This window comes from Megalobrama amblycephala, linkage group LG14 (assembly GCF_018812025.1).
Source record: "Megalobrama amblycephala isolate DHTTF-2021 linkage group LG14, ASM1881202v1, whole genome shotgun sequence".
In the NCBI taxonomy this organism is placed as follows: Eukaryota; Metazoa; Chordata; class Actinopteri; order Cypriniformes; family Xenocyprididae; genus Megalobrama; species Megalobrama amblycephala.
The window spans coordinates 23,420,988-23,442,476 of record NC_063057.1 but is presented as its reverse complement, the minus strand read 5'-3'; the positions used below and the strand labels follow the sequence as shown (position 1 = coordinate 23,442,476).

At 37.2% G+C, this 21,489-nt stretch overlaps 1 protein-coding gene across 1 annotated transcript; it reads right to left on the bottom strand.

The window, feature by feature from the left end:
- Positions 1-1,736: 1,736 nt before the first annotated feature.
- On the bottom strand, positions 1,737-20,608 carry LOC125244365 (zinc finger protein 585A-like). The gene is made up of 5 exons (XM_048154455.1): positions 20,505-20,608; positions 17,889-18,127; positions 13,860-15,444; positions 5,560-5,594; positions 1,737-5,206 (listed from the first exon to the last, which is right to left on the bottom strand). The coding sequence occupies exons 2-5, from the start codon at positions 18,058-18,060 to the stop codon at positions 3,609-3,611; spliced, it is 3,390 nt and encodes a 1,129-aa protein (XP_048010412.1). The 5' UTR covers positions 18,061-18,127; positions 20,505-20,608; the 3' UTR covers positions 1,737-3,608.
- Between the last annotated feature and the right edge of the window lie 881 nt (positions 20,609-21,489).

Sequence of the window (21,489 nt, the reverse complement as noted above, 5' to 3'; positions counted from 1 at the left end):
AGCCCTCTGTGGAATAACAGATACATACTGAAAAATAATGAATCCATCTTATATAAGGAACATTTGGTCTGTCTTTGATCTTATTGATTTCAGAAGTAATGCTCTTTAATATGAGGAATTTTGTTAATAATAAAAATACAGGTAATTAATGAAAACCTTACATGTTCAGTTTCTTTAATTGGCATATGAGAACATATTCAATTGTTACTCCTCATCTAGCCTTATTAAGAGTGAAAGGTGTTCACTTTCTAGATACAAGATGCAATAACCAGTTTATTAGAAACACTGTAATTATCTTTTATGGTAACCAGGAGGATACATGTTTTTTCAAGTAATTATTCAAAAACGACAGATCATCTTTTCTTTTCCTATACAATCAAACCGTTTGTAAAGGTTTTAGAGTGGATTGAATTAAATCATGTGCCTTTGTTAGGAAATAAACATATATTATTTGGAATGATTAAGGAGAATACAAATAGTCATAGCAAACTTTTTGCAGAATACTTAATACATAAAGAAAAATTAATCAAGACTCAACCTCTTTTCAAAAACAACATTTCAGTAATGTACAATTCTAGGATAATACAAATCATTCAGTTAGCTAACATTGTGTATTTATTTAGGCTGAAAAATGAGCTTGTTGAAGGAAGGTTGTAATCATAATGATCAAAATATATAGGAAATTTGGCAGTTGTCTGTGTTGATTCAGAGTTTGGGTCATCTGAAATCCTTGAGAGTTTGGCATCATCTCTTCACAGGTGTTGGGTCATCTGAAATCTTAGTAAGAGGCTGGATACAAAAACTGTGGGATGTGCTGAACAAACAAGTCTGATCCATGGAGGATCCACCTCAAAACTTACAGGACTTGAAGGATCTGCTGCTAACAGCTTGGTGCCAGATACCACAGCACACCTTCAGGGTTTGGGTGGTTTGGTGCTCATGCCTAGAAGGAACAGTCTGTCTGATAAGAGATTTGAGAAGATTCTGTTAGTGCAAAACAACCACTGTTTCATTGGCAACATTTTATGTTTTGTAAAATATAACAATTTTTGCTGATCTAGTGCTGTTAAAGTCAGAAGACAACATTGCTTTACTTTTTTTTATATATATATATGATGGAGGAATATGCAGAAGCATTATATTAAAAGATTTACAAATTACAAAAAAATGTTTTTTACTTACAGGGCAAAAAAGTCAGGAGAGACTGGCTTTGTTTATTTTCTAAGTGGAATATTCAGAAAAGCAAGTACAATATTTGAAAGTTGGAGTTAAACATGAGAAGAGACTGGCTTAATTTTGTTCATGAGTAGGCTAAAGAGGTTATTTTGGTTTTTGTTTTTTCATGAGGGGTGGGATGGGGGGGGGGGCTAGTAACGTAACTAGTAATGTAACAAATTACTTTTGAAATGAAGTAATCAGAACAGTAACTTGATTACTTTTAAAAGGAGTAATCAGTAATCTAATTACATTTCGAGAGTACTTCCACTTGCACAACACCGTAAACTATATATCAATTCTTAAGGAATTGGAAATTCTTTAAACATAAAGCAAAGTGAATCCTGACCCAACTTTTTTTTTCAAAATATCATAACTGGAGGTAAATATTACTTTCTTACTAATGTTTTCAAATATGTATTTAATAATGTAGCAAATGAGCCAATAGGGGAAATATCAATATTAGGAATCGTTAAAGTGACTTTGATTTGCAAACAGTATATCAGAATCAAATACTTGTGTATTGTGCATAAGTTTTATTAACTAAATTACAAACACATAACTAGTCTAAACAAACACATACACACAAATCACACATACACATGTGGGTAAAATGGAAAGTAAAACTGAATGACGCTATGGAAAGAGTCAAGTTAACCATCTGAAAGAACCATCAGTTTTGTAATTCACCTTGTTAAAAGGGGTATGCAGCTTACATAAACCTTTGATTAGTTCACAAGTTCATGTGCCCATATAATCTTAGCGTAAGTGGTAAATAGATTTGGCTTGCTGTCTGCTATAGAGGGGCTCAGAGAGGATATTCTACTCGAGCTCCGACTGCCCCCCTGTATCAGGCAAAGTTGTACAAAAAGGAGGAGAAGCGAAGGGATGCCGAAAGAACTAACAAGAGGAAGAGGTATGGTGCTGGTTTTATGCCTTGGTATTAATTGGAAGATTAGATGGGCGTACTCCTCCCGAAATTACGTTTATTAACTTCACTTAGTTAAATGTACAATACTTGCAATGCTTTAACATTCAACGAGCGTCCAGAGATGCAGTCTCAGAAGAAAGTCTTGATAGTTCTGTTCAATGGTACCGAAGATGCAATAAATTTCTTCCACTTTGAATGAAGAAAAGTGTCTTTTGTATGGTCTGTTTCTTATGGCCATTGTTTTTGCATGTGGCCAACTTCCCCTGACTGGAATTATACAATCCTTTTGCAGTGTAAACTGTCTTATCTCTGTGATTTGACTAAAGTACACTTCAGCTGGCCATGTCTGTGCACCATCCGCATTACGTAATTTCATCATCAGGAGAGTTCATGGACGTCCGATGCATGTACAACAACGAATGCACAAGTAAATTGAGTGCTTGAAAACACAAGTCAAAGAAGGGACTCATGAACAAGAATCTCAGATATCAGTTGTGGGTCATCCAGGTAACCACAAGGTAGTAAATTTTCTATAGTATTGTGAATGTAACACCTTTATTGTACACATGCCATTATACCAATTCAAAAGGGTTTACAAACTTTGTCTTTCCACTGTATGTGTTGACACAAACAATACGAACATCCTCTCAGTCTGGTTTGATGTGGAAAGTACTCCTTTTATGGGGACAGTCCAGTTTTTTGGGCGTTTTGTCCCTGATTGGAGCCATCTCTGGAAATGTCCCTCTTTTACAGTACATTCAAAACACCCCACAAACACATTACAAAAAAAGCGGACCAACATGACATAGAGAAACACCTCTACAAACTCTGTGTCCAGCACCGGAAAGCTTTTCTAATATTAACAAGGGTCTTAAAGTTCTTGCCTGATCATAACCCTTCATTTTTCAGTGATATTCCTCTGAGCTTTTCTCTTTTTGTATTGTCTCTCCTCTCTCTTAATAGTTGTTCTTTAAATCTCCTCTTGTTCACCCTCTCTACTCCACTCAAGCCAATTGGGAACATGTTTGTTGTGGTGCTTTTAACAGCACTTCTAAAAAAAAATCGCTTACTGCACCTTTAATGTTTGAAACTATAGCAAGGAAGATGGTCAGGTGTGGCCACTGGAGTAAATATTCACCAGAAAAAAGCCTCAAGGTAAAGGATATGACTAAAAGATAACAGTAAAAGAAGTGGTCATGAAGGTGGACAATCAGATGAAGCCCACATTCAGCTGCGGTGAGAAAGTAGCCTTGATTTCACAGATACACATTTTCTATTAATACACTCTTTAACAAAGAACAGAAACAGGGTCTCACATTTACATGACGTTTCATGTATAGTTGTAAGTGTTCTGTTTTTATTGCATTGATCACAATTGAATTGTATTTCTCTAGAGTGAATGCGAAGATGATTGCTGGACTTGCTCCTTTTTCTAAACCTCTTGTCACACTGAGGAAAATGGCTATTTCTTCTCAGAATGAGATTTCAAATGTTGTTTCAGGCTTATGTGATATGTGAAACACTCTTCACACTGAGGACACTTGTAAGGCTTCTCTCCAGTGTGAACTCTCATGTGAATATTAAGGTTTCCTTTAATTGTAAAACTCTTTTCACACTGAAGACACTTGTAAGGCTTCTCTCCAGTGTGAACTCTCATATGCAGATTAAGGTTTCCTTTAACCGTGAAGCTCCTTCCACACTGAGGGCAGGTGAAAGGCTTCTCTCCAGTGTGAATTCTCATGTGATACTCAAGGTTTGCTCTGTATGTGAAACCTTTTCCACAGTGTTGGCACAAGAAAGGCTTCTCTCCAATGTGAATTTTTACATGATTCTCAAGTTGATTCCTGTCTGTGAAACTCTTTTCGCACTGATGACACTTGTAAGGCTTCTCTCCAGTGTGAACTCTCATGTGAATATTAAGGTCTCCTTTAAGCGTGAAGCTCTTTCCACACTGAGGGCAGGTGAAACGGGTTTCTCCAGTGTGAACTCTCATGTGATCTTCAAGGTTTGCTCTGTTTGTGAAACTCTTTCCACAGTGATGACACATGAAAGGCTTCTCTCCGATATGAATTTTTACATGATTCTCAAGGTGATTCCTATCTGAGAAACTCCTTTCGCACTGATGACACATAAAACATTTCTCTCCAGAATGAATCTTAATGTGATGATTAAGGTATTCTTTACATCTGAAACTCTTTCCACACTGATCACAAACAAACGGCTTCTCTCCCGTGTGAATTGTCATGTGAGTCTTAAAAGTTTCTTTTACTGAGAAGCTCTTCCCACAAAGTTTGCAGGTGTAAGGCTTCTCTCCAGTGTGAATTGTCATGTGGGCATTAAGGTCTCTTTTCTGTTTAAAACTATTTCCACACTGAGAGCATATGAATGGCCTCTCACCGGTGTGAACTCTCATGTGAACTTTAAGACTTCCATTTAGTGAGAAGCTCTTTCCACACAGTTTGCAGGTGTGAGGCTTCTCTCCAGTGTGAAGTCTCAAATGGGCTTTAAGGTTTTTTTTCTGTGTAAATATCTTTCCACACTGAAGGCATACAACCGACTTCTCTTCAACATGTATTTTCAAGTGGTCTTCAAGGCCTCGTTTTTCATTGAAACTCTTCCCACACTGTTTGCAGGTGAAAGGGCTCTCTCCAGTGTGAACTCTCAAGTGGATTGTAAGGGATTTTTTTTGTGTAAAACTCTTTCCACAATGAGTGCATATGAACGGCCTCTCTCTAGTGTGAACTATCATGTGAGTCTTAAGATTTCCTTTTAGTGAGAAACTCTTCCCACACAGATTACAGGTGAAAGGCTTCTCTCCGCTGTGGATTTTCAAGTGAACTTTAAGGCTGTCTTTTCGACCAAACTTCTTTCCACACTGTTGGCAGGTGTGAGGCTTCTCTCCAGTGTGAACTCTCATCTGGAGGTTTGTAGTTTCTGTTTTATGAGTCTGTGAGTAACTGACAGATTTTTCTCCAGTCATGAAATCATGACATTTCTCATACTGATATTTGTCTTCCATTTCATTCAGTTCTTGACTCTCCTCTTTCAGCGTCATCAGGTCTAGAGTGAAAAGAAACAAAAACAAGTTTAATGGCACAAAATAATAGACATAAAAAAAAACATTTAGGCATGTAAAACATAAAATCCAACAACATGTATTCTAGGATCCTAAACCCACAGTAGAGCACTGCACTTGCACACATTTGTGTTGGGATCCTGCGGGTGTTCAAAAATATACCACAGGTCCCTGGATTTAACAAGAAGAATGGAATCAATAAATGTTCAGAAAAAAGTGGGTTTTTACTATACAAAATTGTGGTGTTCAGACAAATTTCCTAGTTGTTCCTGAATTGGCCTTTGTATGTTAAAACAAATACACATTTATATACAATGGGCACACAGAAATCTGGGACCTCTGGGTTGAGGCGACATCTCTGATCCATTCTCACTGCATTGCAGACATACATTGCAATGCAGTGAGAATGGATCAGAGATGTCGCCTCAACCCAGTGGTCCCAGATTTGTGTGTGCCCATTGTATATAAAAGCAGACACACTATGTCAATTTAAATCTAGTCTAAAAACACATCTGTTTAAACGTGCATACACATAACACATTATCTACTTCTATAATTCAAATCATGTCAATTGTTAGGCTGCATAAATTAGGTCAGCCGGAACACCTGAAGTGTCAACTAATCTACCCCCTGCTAAGGACTCCTTCCATTTAATTTCCCTATGGAAACAACTATCAATTCTGTATTATGTGGGCCAGACAGGTAATTTGGCAATGGCACTTTGTAAAGAAAGACTAAACACGTAAATGAACAACAAGAACCACTGGCGTAGCCACGGGTGTACTAATGCAGTGGCAGCTGGGCACACCTAAAAATAGGTCAGGGTGAAATTGCAAGCACAATAAACCTCACAAGATTTGAAAATGGGCTACTTTCACATAGACTAGAGTCTCTTAAGCTGTGGCGATCATTCTTGGCGCTCTTTGCCACAGATAGCTGTAACGCTTCAGTTAAAGAAGAGCGCACGTGAACCAATCGTCTCTTCTGCTTTACTAGTTACAATATGAAATGAACATGAATGAACATCCTCAGGTATGTTGAAAGATATGAATTTTCCATGTACTGTACCTGATAAGCCCCAAATTAATCAATAACAAATCAAAGGTAATCAAATCGAAATCAAATTCTGAATCAAAATCAAATCCAATGGTGAAATTTGTCAACACCCAGCCCTATAGTGTCAATATATGTTTTTTTTGTTTGTTTGTTTGTTTTTTACTTGAAGCAAATGTTCCATTTATTTTATTTTCAGAGTGCACCAGAATGCTTCATTTACATGTTAAAATCACAAAAATCTTATCCTGGGGAGGATGCCCCCAGACCCCCCTTACAACTACTTGACTAGATAAAACTTATTCTTATTTAATGTGTGACATGTCATTCATTTTGTCACAAGACAAATAATAGAGCTAAGGAGATCATGACACAGAATGACTGAAGAAAGACTGAGAATGAAACCAACCTGTTTTTTCCTCAGTATCTTCATGTTTGACTCTGAGTGTTTCTTCAATCTTCACGTCTTCACTCTCCTCTTTAATAAACTCCATCTTTATAATAGTGTGTCACGTGGATCTCAGTCGCTTCACCAGGAGTTTTTCTGTGTGTTTGGACACTCTGTCATGATTAAGATGAGAAAAATTAACAGAAAGAAAAACACACCCAAACTAAATCTCTGAGTGTGTCTCAATCAGATCTAGTTCAGTAGTTCAGTACAGTGGTGAGAGAGTCAGAGTTTGAGTTAATGGACTTAAATGATCTGATTAGACAAACAAACAAACAAAAAAAAAAAACACTCAAAACTAGCTCTTCAAATTAATAAAAGAATATGACTTATACAGACAATTAATATTTAGGCATTTATGTATTGATTTGTAGATTATATTTAATGGATTACACTGTGATGAAAACAGAATATTTGTAGAAGTCATCATTACACATGTTTGTGTTCTTGTTGTATTTACACTGGTGAACTGCAGGAGTCATCAGTGTGATTCAGTGATTCAAACGATTACAAACTCTGAATCTGAATTCACAATTCAATTGAATCTGAATTGGTTTAGAAAAGCTCAGTTTTTCTCTGGCATTACTTGCCAGAGACCAAACAACATGTTTATTATGAACTGATTTACAATATAGGGAGTGAAATAAGACACTTCTTTTCTGCTACTTGTGTGGATTTGCTTTACTCATAAAAAACTGCTCATTGATGTTATTTAATACAATATAATGTCACATTAAAAAAATAATTAAGTCATTTCAAAGTTCTCTAAAAAAAATAGCAAAAGGATTGTATTGTATTAAACACTTTAAATGATTAAAAAGACAAACCTCTCTTCAGCAGAATCACAGATGCAGGAGCGGGCGCAGCCTTATGACATCATGTCACAACACCAAAATAAAAGTCCTCTCAGATTCACAAGCAGGTACTCATTTACTGGAAATTGATTTACAAACATAATTATATTCCTCATAATATCCCTCTATGGAATAACAGATATATACTGAAAAGTAACAAATCTGTCTTCTATAAGGAACATATGAGCTGTCTTGTCTTTCAGTTGTAATGCTTTCAATGTTTTTGAGCACTTTTCTTCCGCAGGATCCAGAGATCAAACTGTCACGCTGCAGTCATGAAGTCTGACTAAAGCAGTGAAACTGTGAGCAGTTCTAGGAAGAGTTTCATCAGCAGAACTACAGCACTCATGATCACAGAGATCAGGGAGAGTCACACCTTCAGCCGCTGCATTCACACTTAACTCAGGTATTGATCCGCATCAGCAATCAGCACCAATTACAGTGTGATGTGACAGGAGCATCACAGACAAAAGATGAGGACAGCCTCACCATGATTTTACATTTGAGTTCACACATACCTCAAGCAAAAGAGATTCATTTTAAGATTGTAAGTGATGTTTATCCTCTTGCTGACATCCTGAGCCTAAGATTTAACATTGACCAAAATAATTGTGTCTTTTATGGTGACCCGGAGGGTACATGTTCGGTTCAGTTACTTTTGTCATAGCCTTTTTTATGAAATAAATGTATATTATTTGGAATGATTAAGGAGAATACAAATAGTCATTCAATAGGTGGTAATCATAATGATCAAAATATATAGGAAATTTGGCAGTTGTCTGTGTTGATTCAGACTTTGCATCATCTGAAATCCTTGCTGAGGTTGCTGTCGTCTCTTCACAGGTGTTGGGTAATCTGAACTCTAAGAAAGAGGCTGGAAACAAATTCTGTGACTTGAGGTCAGGAGGATATGAGCTTGAGACACTGAACCAGTTCTCAAACATCAAGAACATTTTCTTGAAATATAACACTCTGACTCCATCTAACAAACATGTAGAGCGGCTTTTTAGTTTGGGTGGTTTAGTGCTCATGCCTAGAAGGAACAGAATGTCTGACGAGAGATATAAGAAGATTCTCTTAATGCAAAACAACCACTGTTTCTTTGGCAACATTTTATGTTTTGTAAAACATAACAATCTTTGCTGATCTAGTGCTGTTAAAGTCAGAAGAGAACATTGCTTTACTTTTTATATTTTTGATATGATGGAAGAATATGCAGAGGCATTAGTTAAAAGACTTACAAATTACAAAAAGCTCAGGAGATAAATATGTTTTTAATTAAAGGGCTAAAAAGTCAGGAGAGAGACTGGCTTTGTTTATTTTATAAGTGGAATATTCAGAAAAGCAAGTAAAATATTTGAAAGTTTGATTTAAATGTCAGAAGAGACTGGCTTAATTTTGTTGTGAGAATGCATGTCCCAATAAAGTTAATTCATGAGCAGGCTAAACAGTTTGTTTTGTTGTTTTTTATTAGTTTTTTTTTCATGAGAGGGTGGGATGGGGGGCTAGTAATGTAACGGATTACTTTTGAAATAAAGTAATCAGAACAGCAGCTTGATTAGGAGTGATCAGTAATTTAATTACATTTCCAGAGTACTTCCACAACACTGTAAACTATATATCAATTCTTGAGGAACTGGAATTCTTTAAACATAAAGCAAAATTAATCCTGACCCAACCTCTATTTTTCTCAAAACTTTATAACTGGAGGTAAATATTACTTCCTTACTATTTATGATAAATGAGTTATTGAGATTATTTAAAATTGTGAATGAACTAATGTTTTCAAATATTTATTTAGTATAAATGAGCCAAAAGGGGAAATATTAATATCTTGTTATAATTAATTATAAATATTTGTATCAGTTGAAAGGGTTATGCAGCAGAATTAATATTACAATCAATTAACCTGTCCGCCCAGCGAACCTTAAGTATTAATTGTTTATCAATTCTCAGAAAGGTTATTTTCGAGGCAACTGAGTAATTGAGTACTAATAGAGTTTGTAGCAAGATCAGAAATCATTAAAGTGACTTTGATTTGCAAACAGTATATCAAGAATCAAATACTCGTGTATTGTGCATAAGTTTTATTAACTACAAACCCGATTCCAAAAAAGTTGGGACACTGTACAAATTGTGAATAAAAAAGGAATGCAATAATTTACAAATCTCATAAACTTATATTTTATTCACAATAGAATATAGATAACATATCAAATGATGAAAGTGAGACATTTTGAAATGTCATGCCAAATATTTGCTTGTTTTGGACTTTATGAGAGCTACACATTCAAAAAAGGTGGGACAGGTAGCAATAAGAGGCCGGAAAAGTTAAATGTACATATAAGGAACAGCTGAAGGACCAATTTGCAACTTATTAGGTCAATTGGCAACATGATTGGGTATAAAAAGAGCCTCTCAGAGTGGCAGTGTCTCTCAGAAATCAAGATGGGCAGAGGATCACCAATTCCCCCTATGCTGCGGTGAAAAATAGTGAAGCAATATCAGAAAGGAGTTTCTCTGAGAACAACTGCAAAGAGTTTGAAGTTATCTTCATCTACAGTGCATAATATCATCCAAAGATTCAGAGAATCTGGAATAATCTCTGTGCGTAAGGGTCAAGGCCGGAAAACCATACTGGATGCCCATGATCTTCAGGCCCTTAGACGGCACTGCATCACATACAGGAATGCTACTGTAATGGAAATCACAACATGGGCTCAGAAATACTTCCAGAAAACATTGTCGATCCACCGTGCCATTCGCCGTTGCCGGCTAAAACTCTATAGGTCAAAAAAGAAGCCATATCTAAACATGATCCAGAAGCGCAGGCGTTTTCTCTGGGCCAAGGCTCATTTAAAATGGACTGTGGCAAAGTGGAAAACTGTTCTGTGGTCAGACGAATCAAAATTTGAAGTTCTTTTTGGAAAACTGGGACGCCATGTCATCCGGACTAAAGAGGACAAGGACAACCCAAGTTGTTATCAGTTCAGAAGCCTGCATCTCTGATGGTATGGGGTTGCATGAGTGCGTGTGGCACGGGCAGCTTACACATCTGGAAAGGCACCATCAATGCTGAAAGGTATATCCAAGTTCTAGAACAACATATGCTCCCATCCAGACGTCGTCTCTTTCAGGGAAGACCTTGCATTTTCCAACATGACAATGCCAGACCACATACTGCATCAATTACAACATCATGGCTGCGTAGAAGGAGGATCCGGGTACTGAAATGGCCAGCCTGCAGTCCAGATCTTTAACTCATAGAAAACATTTGGTGCATCATAAAGAGGAAGATGCGACAAAGAAGACCTAAGACAGTTGAGCAACTAGAAGCCTGTATTAGACAAGAATGGGACAACATTCCTATTCCTAAACTTGAGCAACTTGTCTTCCCAGTCCCCAGATGTTTGCAGACTGTTATAAAAAGAAGAGGGGATGCCACACAGTGGTAAACATGGCCTTGTCCCAACTTTTTTGAGATGTGTTGATGCCATGAAATTTAAAATCAACTTATTTTTCCCTTAAAATGATACATTTTCTCAGTTCAAACATTTAATATGTCATCTATGTTGTATTCTGAATAAAATATTGAAATTTGAAACTTCCACATCATTGCATTCTGTTTTAATTCACAATTTGTACAGTGTCCCAACTTTTTTGGAATCGGGTTTGTAAATCATAAACGCATAACTAGTCTAAACAAACACATACACACAAATCACACATACACACATGGATAAAATGGAAAGTAAAAGTGAATTAAACCAATAAAGAAACATGAATGAAGCTATGAGTCAAGAGTCAAGTTAACCATCTGAAAGAACCATCAGTTTTGTAATTCACCTTGTTTAAAGGGATATATAGCTTACACTAACCTTTTTTTAGTTAGTAAAATCTACTATACTTGCAGTGATTTAGCCATTGAACAAGTGTCTGGAGATGCAGTCTGAGAAGAAAGTCTTGATAATTCAGTTCAATGGTACTTAAGCTGCAATCAATTTCTTCCACGTTGAATGAAGAAAAGTCAGTTTTTATGGGCTTTAAGTGTTTTTTGTATGGTTTGTTTCTTATGGCCTGTATATTTGTATGTGGCCAACTTCCCTTGACTGGAATGATACATTCCTTTCGCATTGTAAACTGTTTTATCTCTGAGATGTGACCAAAGTATACTTCGGCTGGCCGTCTCTGTGCATTACATAATTTTCATCATCAGGAGAGTTCACGGACATCCGATACATGTACAACAATGCATGCACAAGTAAATTGAGTGCTTGTCCACTAGATAATGCGCCTGTGCCAAACGCTTCTCTCCACACTTACAGCCAAGGAGTATACTTTAAAAGGCTCGTGTGCACATCTGTGCGCAAGACAGAGTGGAAGGTGGGGAGACCAGGGGTCTGTCCTTTTGGGGGTTGATGTAGACACCTTTGTTAAATAACAAATAATTTTATTTGATCTGTTCAGTTGCTACAATAATTTAAACTTTCTGAACAGGATGTTTTTTCTTTTATCCTATTCAAAAACTTTACATCATGATGTTTTTAAAGCATTGTGTTTCCTTCTTGAGCATCAGTGAATGTTTTCACCCTTTGTAATAGTTATGTGTGAGTCCATTAGTTGTCTTCAGTGTAAAAAAGATAGATCTCAAAACCAAACTGTCAATGTTATATAGGATTCAACCATGCAGAAGGTGCTGGAAAACCAAAGAATGGGCAGGACCTGGAGGATTTTTCTGAAGAACAGTCACAGTGGATGGTTTAACTGCTCAGGACAAAGAAAGGACTCATGAACAACTCATGAAACTCAGGAACAAGTTGTGGGTCATTCAGCTAAAAAGGTAGTAACGTTTTCCATAGTATTGTGAATGAATGTCTTTATTATATACATGCCATTGAAAGGGTTCACAAAATGTCTCTTTCCACTGTATGTGTTTACACAAACAATACCAACATCCTCTCAGTCTGGTTTGGTGTGGAAAGTACCCTTTTTATTGGGACAGTCCAGTTTTTTTGGCGTTTTGTCCCCGACTGGAGCCGTCCCCAAAAATGTCTCTCTTTTACAGCACATTCAAAACACCTCACAAATACATTACAAAAAACAAAACAAAAAAAACAGACCAATATGACATATAGAAATACCTCTACATAGTCTAAATTAAAGGGCTTCTACCTCACCTGCTTAAGGTGCAGTATGCGATCTCCCATAATTGTTGTTGAACACTGTTGATATTTGAAATCAACCCAGATAAACACACTTCTCATTGCTCTGCCTCTAAAATTCATGAACACCCCTTCGGTCCTAACTGCCCTCTTGAAATCAGGGGAGTGAGGTTTACCTGCACAGCTCTCACTAGCTGGCCTCCGGTATGCAAGAGTGGATGTCAATTTATCATAGCAGATGCAAAGCAAAATAATGAGTGAAGTGAAGATGAACTAACGACAAGGAAGCACAAAAAATGAATACAGTACACACAAGTATATACAAGTAAGAGTTTGTTGTTGGTTGCCAGCAGTACAGCAGCCCCAGACAAACACTGATACTCAAAACTGTCCTTTTACTATAGCTAACATTACAATAACAGCATTTCTTGAATCTGTTAAACGGCAAAACTAGTGTTACCCGCGTGTGGAGCAGAATCAATGCAAACTCTGTGTCCAGCCCTGGAAAGCTTTTCTAATATTAACAAGGGTCTTAAAGTTCTTGCCTGATCATAACCCTTCATTTTCCAGTGATATTTCTTCAAGCTTTTCTCTTTTGTACTGTCTCTCCTCTCTCTTACTAGTCTTTCTTCAAATCTCCTCTTGTTCACTCTCTCTACTCCACTCAAGCCAATTGGCAACACATTTGTTGTGGTGCTCAGTCCGAGCAACTTTCAACAACATTTCTAAAAAAATCACTTACTGCACCTTTAATGTTTGAAACTATAGCAAGGAAGATGGTCAGGTGTGGCCACAAATATTCACACAAAGAAAGCCTCAAGGTAAAGGATATAACTAAAAGATAACAGTACAAATAAAATAAGTGGCCATGAAGGTGGACAATCAGATGAAGCCCACATTCAGCTGCGGTGTGAAAGTAGCCTTGATTTCACAGATACACATTTTCTATTGATGCACTCTTTAACAAAGAACACAAACAGGGTCTCACATTTGACTTTTCATATATATGTGTTTTTATTGCATTGATCACAATTGAATTGTCTTTCTCCAGAGTGAATGCACAGATGATTGCTGGACTTGCTCCTTTTTCTAAACCTCTTGTCACACTGAGGAAAATGGCTATTTCTTTCTAGAATGACTTTTCAAATGTTGTTTCAGGCTTATGTGATATGTGAAACACTCTTCACACTGAGGACACTTGTAAGGCTTCTCTCCAGTGTGAACTCTCATGTGAATATTAAGGTTTCCTTTAATTGTAAAACTCTTTTCACACTGAAGACACTTGTAAGGCTTCTCTCCAGTGTGAACTCTCATATGCAGCTTAAGGTTTCCTTTAACCGTGAAGCTCCTTCCACACTGAGGGCAGGTGAAAGGCTTCTCTCCAGTGTGAATTCTCATGTGATACTCAAGGTTTGCTCTGTATGTGAAACCTTTTCCACAGTGTTGGCACAAGAAAGGCTTCTCTCCAATGTGAATTTTTACATGATTCTCAAGTTGATTCCTGTCTGTGAAACTCTTTTCGCACTGATGACACTTGTAAGGCTTCTCTCCAGTGTGAACTCTCATGTGAATATTAAGGTCTCCTTTAAGCCTGAAGCTCTTTCCACACTGAGGGCAGGTGAAACGCGCTTCTCCAGTGTGAACTCTCATGTGATCTTCAAGGTTTGCTCTGTTTGTGAAACTCTTTCCACAGTGATGACACATGAAAGGCTTCTCTCCGATATGAATTTTTACATGATTCTCAAGGTGATTCCTATCTGAGAAACTCCTTTCGCACTGATGACACATAAAACATTTCTCTCCAGAATGAATCTTCATGTGATGATTAAGGTATTCTTTACATCTGAAACTCTTTCCACACTGATCACAAACAAACGGCTTCTCTCCCGTGTGAATTGTCATGTGAGTCTTAAAAGTTTCTTTTACTGAGAAGCTCTTCCCACAAAGTTTGCAGGTGTAAGGCTTCTCTCCAGTGTGAATTGTCATGTGGGCATTAAGGTCTCTTTTCTGTTTAAAACTATTTCCACACTGAGAGCATATGAATGGCCTCTCACCGGTGTGAACTCTCATGTGAACTTTAAGACTTCCATTAAGTGAGAAGCTCTTTCCACACAGTTTGCAGGTGTGAGGCTTCTCTCCAGTGTGAAGTCTCAAATGGGCTTTAAGGTTTCTTTTCTGTGTAAATATCTTTCCACACTGAAGGCATATGACCGATTTCTCTTCAGCATTTATTTTATAGTGGTCTTCAAGGCCTTGTGTTTGCAGATGGCCTTGTGTCCAGAAAGGGCTCTGTCCAGTGTGAACTCTCAAGTGGATGGTAAGGTCTCTTTTCTGTCTAAAACTCTTTCCACACTGAGTGCATATGAACGGCTTCTCTCCAGTGTGAATTCTCATGTGAGTCTTAAGATTTCCTTTTAGTGAGAAACTCTTCCCACACAGTTTGCAGGTGAAAGGCTTCTCTCCAGTGTGGATTTTCATGTGGACTTTAAGGCTGTCTTTTCGACTGAAATTCTTTCCACACTGTTGGCAGGTCAGAGGTCTCTTTCCAGTGTGAACTCTCAACTGGAGGTTTCTAGTTTCTGTCTTATGAGTCTGTGAGTAACTACAAGATTTTTCCCCATTCATGAAATCATGACATTTCTCATACTGATCTTTGTCTTCCATTTCATTTAGTTCTTGACTCTCCTCTTTCAGCACCATCAGGTCTAGGGTCAAAATAAACAAAAACAAGTTAACACCGGTTTAATGGCACAAAATGTCAGACATAAAAACATTTAGACATGTAAAGCATCAAATCCAACAACATGTATTCTAGATCCTATACCCACTAAACAACTGACAAAAAGTTGTAACCTGTAATCTCAGAACCTTTTATTAATACTGTTAATTCTTAACTTTCATTAGGACACGTCCCAAATACTGCCCATTATAAAAAGAACCTGCAGTAGAGCACTGCATTGCACACATTTGTGTTGGGATCCTGCGGGTGTTCAAGAAATATACCGTAGGTAACTGGATTTAACAAGAACAATGAAATCTGGGACCGCTGGGTTGAGGTGACACCTCTGAGCCGTTCTAATTGCATTGCATCTGAGGACTAATTCATTTTGTTTAATTTTGTTTTATTTGATGTTTGATCCATCAAAATCTATTGATTTAACACAGTGGTGTGATATATTTTTCCTTATTTTTTTATTTTTTTGCATGTTTGTCACACCTTAATGTTTCAGATCATCAAACAAATTTAAATTTGAATCAAAGATAACAAGAAAACATACCATGCCGTTTTTAAATGAAGGTTTTTATTATGAATAAAAAACAAAATCCAAACCCACATGGCCCTGTGTGAAAAAGTGCTTGCCCCTAAACCTATTAACAGGTTGGGCCACCCTTAGCAGCAACAACTGCAATCAAGCGTTTGTAATAACTTGCAATGAGTCTGTTACAGCGCTGTGGGGGAATTTTGGCCCACTAATCTTTGCAGAATTGTTGTAATTCAGCCACATTGGAGGGTTTGAGCGTGAACTGCCTTTTTAAGGTCATGCCACAGCATCTCAATAGGATTGAGGTCTGGACACTAGGCCATTCCAAAGTCTTCATTTTGTTTTTCTTCAGTCATTCAGAGGTGGACTTGCTGGTGTGTTTTGGATCATTGTCCTGCTGCAGAACCCAAGTTCACTTCAGCTTGAGGTAACGAAAAGATGCCTGGACATTGTCCTTCAGGATTTTTTGGTAGACAGCAGAATTCATGGTTCCATTTATCACAGCAAGTCTTCCAGGTCCTGAAGCAGCAAACAGTCCCAGACCATCACACTACCACCACCAAATTTTACTGTTGGTATGATGCTCTTTTTCTGAAATGCTGTGTTAGTTTTACACCAGGTGTAATGGGACACACACCTTCCAAATGTTCAAGTTTTGTCCCGTCAGTCCACAGAGTATTCTCCCAAAAGTCTTGAGGATCATCAAGATGTTTTCTGGCATAACTAATATGAGCCTTTAAGTTCTTTTTGCTCAGCAGCGGTTTTCATCTTGGAACTCTGGGCAAAAATGGCCTGCATGGCAGTCTCTTAAGGTGGATTCATGAACACTGACCTTAACAAGTGAGGCCTGCAGTTCTTTGGATGTTGTCGTGGGGTCTATTGTGTCCTCTTGGATGAGTCGTCGCTGCTCTCTTGGGGTAATTTTGGTCGGCCGGACACTCCTGGGAAGGTTCACCACTGTTCCATGTTTTCGCCATTTGTGGATAATGGCTCTCGCTGTGGTTCGCTGGAGTCCCAAAGCTTTAGAAATGGCTTTATAACCTTTTCCAGACTGATAGATCTCAATTACTTTCTTTCTCATTTGTTCCTGAATTTCTCTAGATCTCAACATGATGTGTAGCTTTTGAGGATCCTTTGGTCTACTTCACTTTGTCAGGCAGGTCCTATTTAAGTGATTTCTTGATTGTGAACAGGTGTGGCAGTAATTAGGCCTGGGTGTGGCTAGAGAAGCTGAACTAAGGTGTGATAAACCACAGTTAAGTTATGTTTTAACAGCGGGGGACAAGCACTTTTTCACACAGGGCCATGTGGGTATGGATTTTGTTTTCCCTTCATAATAAAAACCTTCATTTAAAAACTGCATGTTGTGTTTACTTGTGTTATCTTTGATTAATGTTTCAGATCATCAAACAAATTTAAATATGAAAGTGTGACAAACATGCTAATTTTTTTTTTTTAAAAATCAGGAAGGGGGCAAGCACTTTTTCACACCACTGTAATTTATACATGTATGTATGTATATATATATTAGAAATTAAAGTTATACACTGTGTATCTCGTTTCATTTTTTAGATAACAATTGTTAATTGTATGGCAGCTATTAAAAAAAAAAATTTAAAAAGTATTTGAAGCTGCTGATGTCACAGGAGCTGGCAGTTGTGTGTAAAGTTACAATTCAGCGACCCCAAACCATGAAATTAAATTAAAATTATTTTATTTCAGAAGTCACTATCCTTCTTTTACACAAAATTATTTTTATTTTTTATTATATTTTTATTATTTTGCCTAATTTAATTCTTGACTTGTCATTTATTTTGGCACGGGTTTAGTATATCAATAAATGCATGATGCAGAATTACTGAAGTCTTTTAAAAAATGAAACCAACCTGTTTGTTCCTCAGTATCTTCATGTTTGACTCTGAATGTTTCTTCAATCTTCATGTCTTCATTCTCCTCTTTAATAAACGTCATCTTTGTTTGTTCCTCAGTATCTTCGTGTTTGACTCTGAATGTTTCTTCAATCGTCACGTCTTCACTCTCCTCTTTAATAAACTCCATCTTTATAATAGTGTGTCACGTGGATCTCAGTTGCTTCACCAGGAGATTTTCTGTGTGTTTGGACACTCTGTCATGATTAAGATGAGATGAATTAACAGAAAGAAAAACACATCCAAACTAAATGTCTGAGTGTGTCTCAATCAGATGTAGTTCAGTACACTGGTAAGAGAGTCAGAGTGAGAGTTAAAGTTAGTGAGAGTTAGCTGCTCCGATGCATCTCGAAGCCTCCCATCAACAATGGCAAACTATTGATGCTCATGGCTTTGCGATCCTAGATCGGCATCCAAACATGGCTTGTCGTAATTTGTATACAGACGGAGATTACAATCGAGCTGCTATTAGCTCGATTAGCTGACAGCCACCATTTAAATGTTTATATTTCAAAAAACAAATTGGATTAGAAATCATTTATAAAGTTGGTTGGCCTATTATAAATTTCTTAAGTGTAAAGTTTGTATACAAATCAATTCATTGTAACCTTCAATATTACTGGGTCACCAGCTGATTCCCATGTAGATTTTACAGCATTACTTGAGATTTTTTTCTTGAGAAAATTTGATATGTACTGTACCTGATATACAGTATATCCAAAATAACTTATATTGAATCAAATTGCAAGCTTGTGAATCGCAATGCGTAACTATGATGACAGACTGGCAGGAAATGGTGCAAAACAAAATACAATGTCCAAACAGGGTGATTGTGACATAGGCCTACTGATAAGCCTCATCTTTCCATTATTGTTAATAATAGTTGTCACTTGCACTCTTAAATGTGGACTGAAAATTGCCAGCTGATAAAACCTGTGCTCCAGGGACATTATTCATATAACATCTAAGACTAAATGTAGCTCTTAACTGGCTGAGTTAGATGGTGATTGACACTAAACAGTAGAAAATCAGTCCATTCTCTCCAGCTGTAAATATCATTGGCTGTTAAAGTCTTGTGTTGCTGATAATAAATTGGCATGTTGATAACACACACATAAGTAGTCTTTCAGAATGCTTTCAAATGCATGTTTACAAGATCAGATGCATAATATATGCATTAGTGAGTGAATTGGCAGATCTAGCAGTTTTTAAGGCCTTTTTATATGCAATAGTGCTATCTTTCCACAACATGTGAAACACCTCTAGTTTTGCTTTCTTTCAGCTGCACTCCATTTTGCTGGCTGCTCTTTTAAGGGCCCAAGTGTGCTCGTTGTACCACGGTGAACAGGAAGGGGGGCAGAGCAAATTACATCATCTGACATCGTACCTGCAAGTTCACACTCCTCTTTAATGTTAATTTTAGTACTCTCCGACTGGAATCTTCTGAAATCTTGTCCATCAGCCAGACTATCTCCCCACATTTATCACATTACGGCTTACCACAGTTGTTTGATGGACTCATAAAAGATGGCAGGATAACAGGCTAACGAAATGTTAGAGTGTTGTGCTAGCGACAGCGATTTTGATTTTAAAAACATATTTACGGAGCTACAAACGCAATCCACTCAAGCAGACAGGAAAACCTATATGCTCCAGGGACCATTTTCTAGGGCTGGACGATTATTTGAAAAGTAATCGAAACCAAAATTCAGGGACTTACTCAAAACTTATAGCATATATTTTTCTACTTTTGAAGGAACTATTTACAACCCACAGCTTCACAATTAATAGAGAGATGGTATGACTAATTCACACACACTCTCATTACGTACTGGTACTGTGCTAATTTATCTGTATCCGATTTACAACAAGCAGAAATCTTAAAGAAATGTTACGAACCATAGATAACTGCTGAAAGTGAGCTGTTATGTCAGATCAATCTTTCAATAGGAAAAAAATATCTCACCTTTAATAGTCAATCACATTTACAGTACAAACCTTGTCAGGGAACTATGAGAGCAAAAAAACAAAAACAAAATAATTGTTCATTAATCATAATCGAGGTAAAATGTTAATTAATCAAGGTTTTGATTTTAGGCCATAATCGTCCAGCCCTACCATTTTAGTATAACATCTAAGGCTAAATGTAGCTCTTAACTAGCTGAGTTAGATGGTGATTGACACTAAACAGTAGAAAATCAATCCAGTCTCTCCAGCTGTAAATGTCATTGGCTGTTAAAGTCTTGTGTTGCTTATAATAAATTGACATGTTGATCACACATAAGCAATCTTTCAGAATGCTCTCAATTACATGTAGATGCATAATGCATTAGTGAGTGTGGTGGTGATTATAGGGTGTTGATCTGGGACGGGTGAGTATGAGGTTGGGAGAGGAAAAAAAAAAAAACAGTATACTCACTACAGAAATTTTTATATTTAAATATTACATTTAAAAGTGTTTTAAGTTAAATGCAAGTGATGCACCGGCACCTGTATGTCATGCAGTAAATGTTTTTTTCATTTTTCTAGGACTAAGCTAACATTGAGCAGACTTGTAAAGTTGCTACTACTTACATGTTTGTAGTGATAAGCCATATTTGAGGTCGATGTTTGGATTTCCTGACGTTAACGATCGCTCCCTCTTCTAGTCGACTATCTTTAAAATTTAAATTTAAAACTTTAAAAAATTTATATAAATGCCACGTAATATTCAGTTTTGTTAAATGCCTATAGTTCCGTGTCTATAATTCAGAGTTACACAATTCAAATTCAAATCTTTTTGTCATATTTATTTTACATTATTTTTGGTATACACCTTCATTTATGTAAAAAAAAACCAAAATAAACAACACCAAAAGCCATCCAGCACTAGTAAGCATTGAACATATCATTGTGCCATGGGCGTTTCCTCCGAGTAGGCAAGGGGGGCAGTGCCTCCTCAAAAAAATAGGATGAGAAAATAATCCATATTACATATAAAACAACACAAATATTACAAATTATGACATTAAAAAGAGCGCAAGTCATGCGTATTTCTTAAGGAACACTGCCCAACAGCGACACCCGCAGGTAAAGTTACACAGAGGAGTCATGCTTTACAGTCTATGGAGTCATGCCTCCCTTTCCTCTCATAGGAAACCATATAAAATCATCAGACCCCCGGTGTGCGGTGGGTTTTGTGGGGGGTAATTGAGAATGAATGGGGGAAAGTCACATGATAGGAGGCAATGTCTCCATCGCGCTATGATTGGATGTAATTGGTTGTGATTGGATATGATTGGTTTGTGCGATAAATCCCGCCTCTCGTTGACGTGCGCGTTCCGCGTGTGGGTTTGACTGAACATGATGGCGTCAATGGGAAGACTAATTGAAAAGTAAGTAAACAGATCACAGTTAGATATCACCGCTTTATGTCACGTCAAAATCAAAATTGAAATGGACTGAAAGCATGATGACTGCGGGGTTTTTTTTTTTTTAGTGCAATCAGTTACAAAATACAATTTGTGTCTGTGACAGACGGTGTTTACGGAGCATGACTGTGATCCCATATATCCTAGGT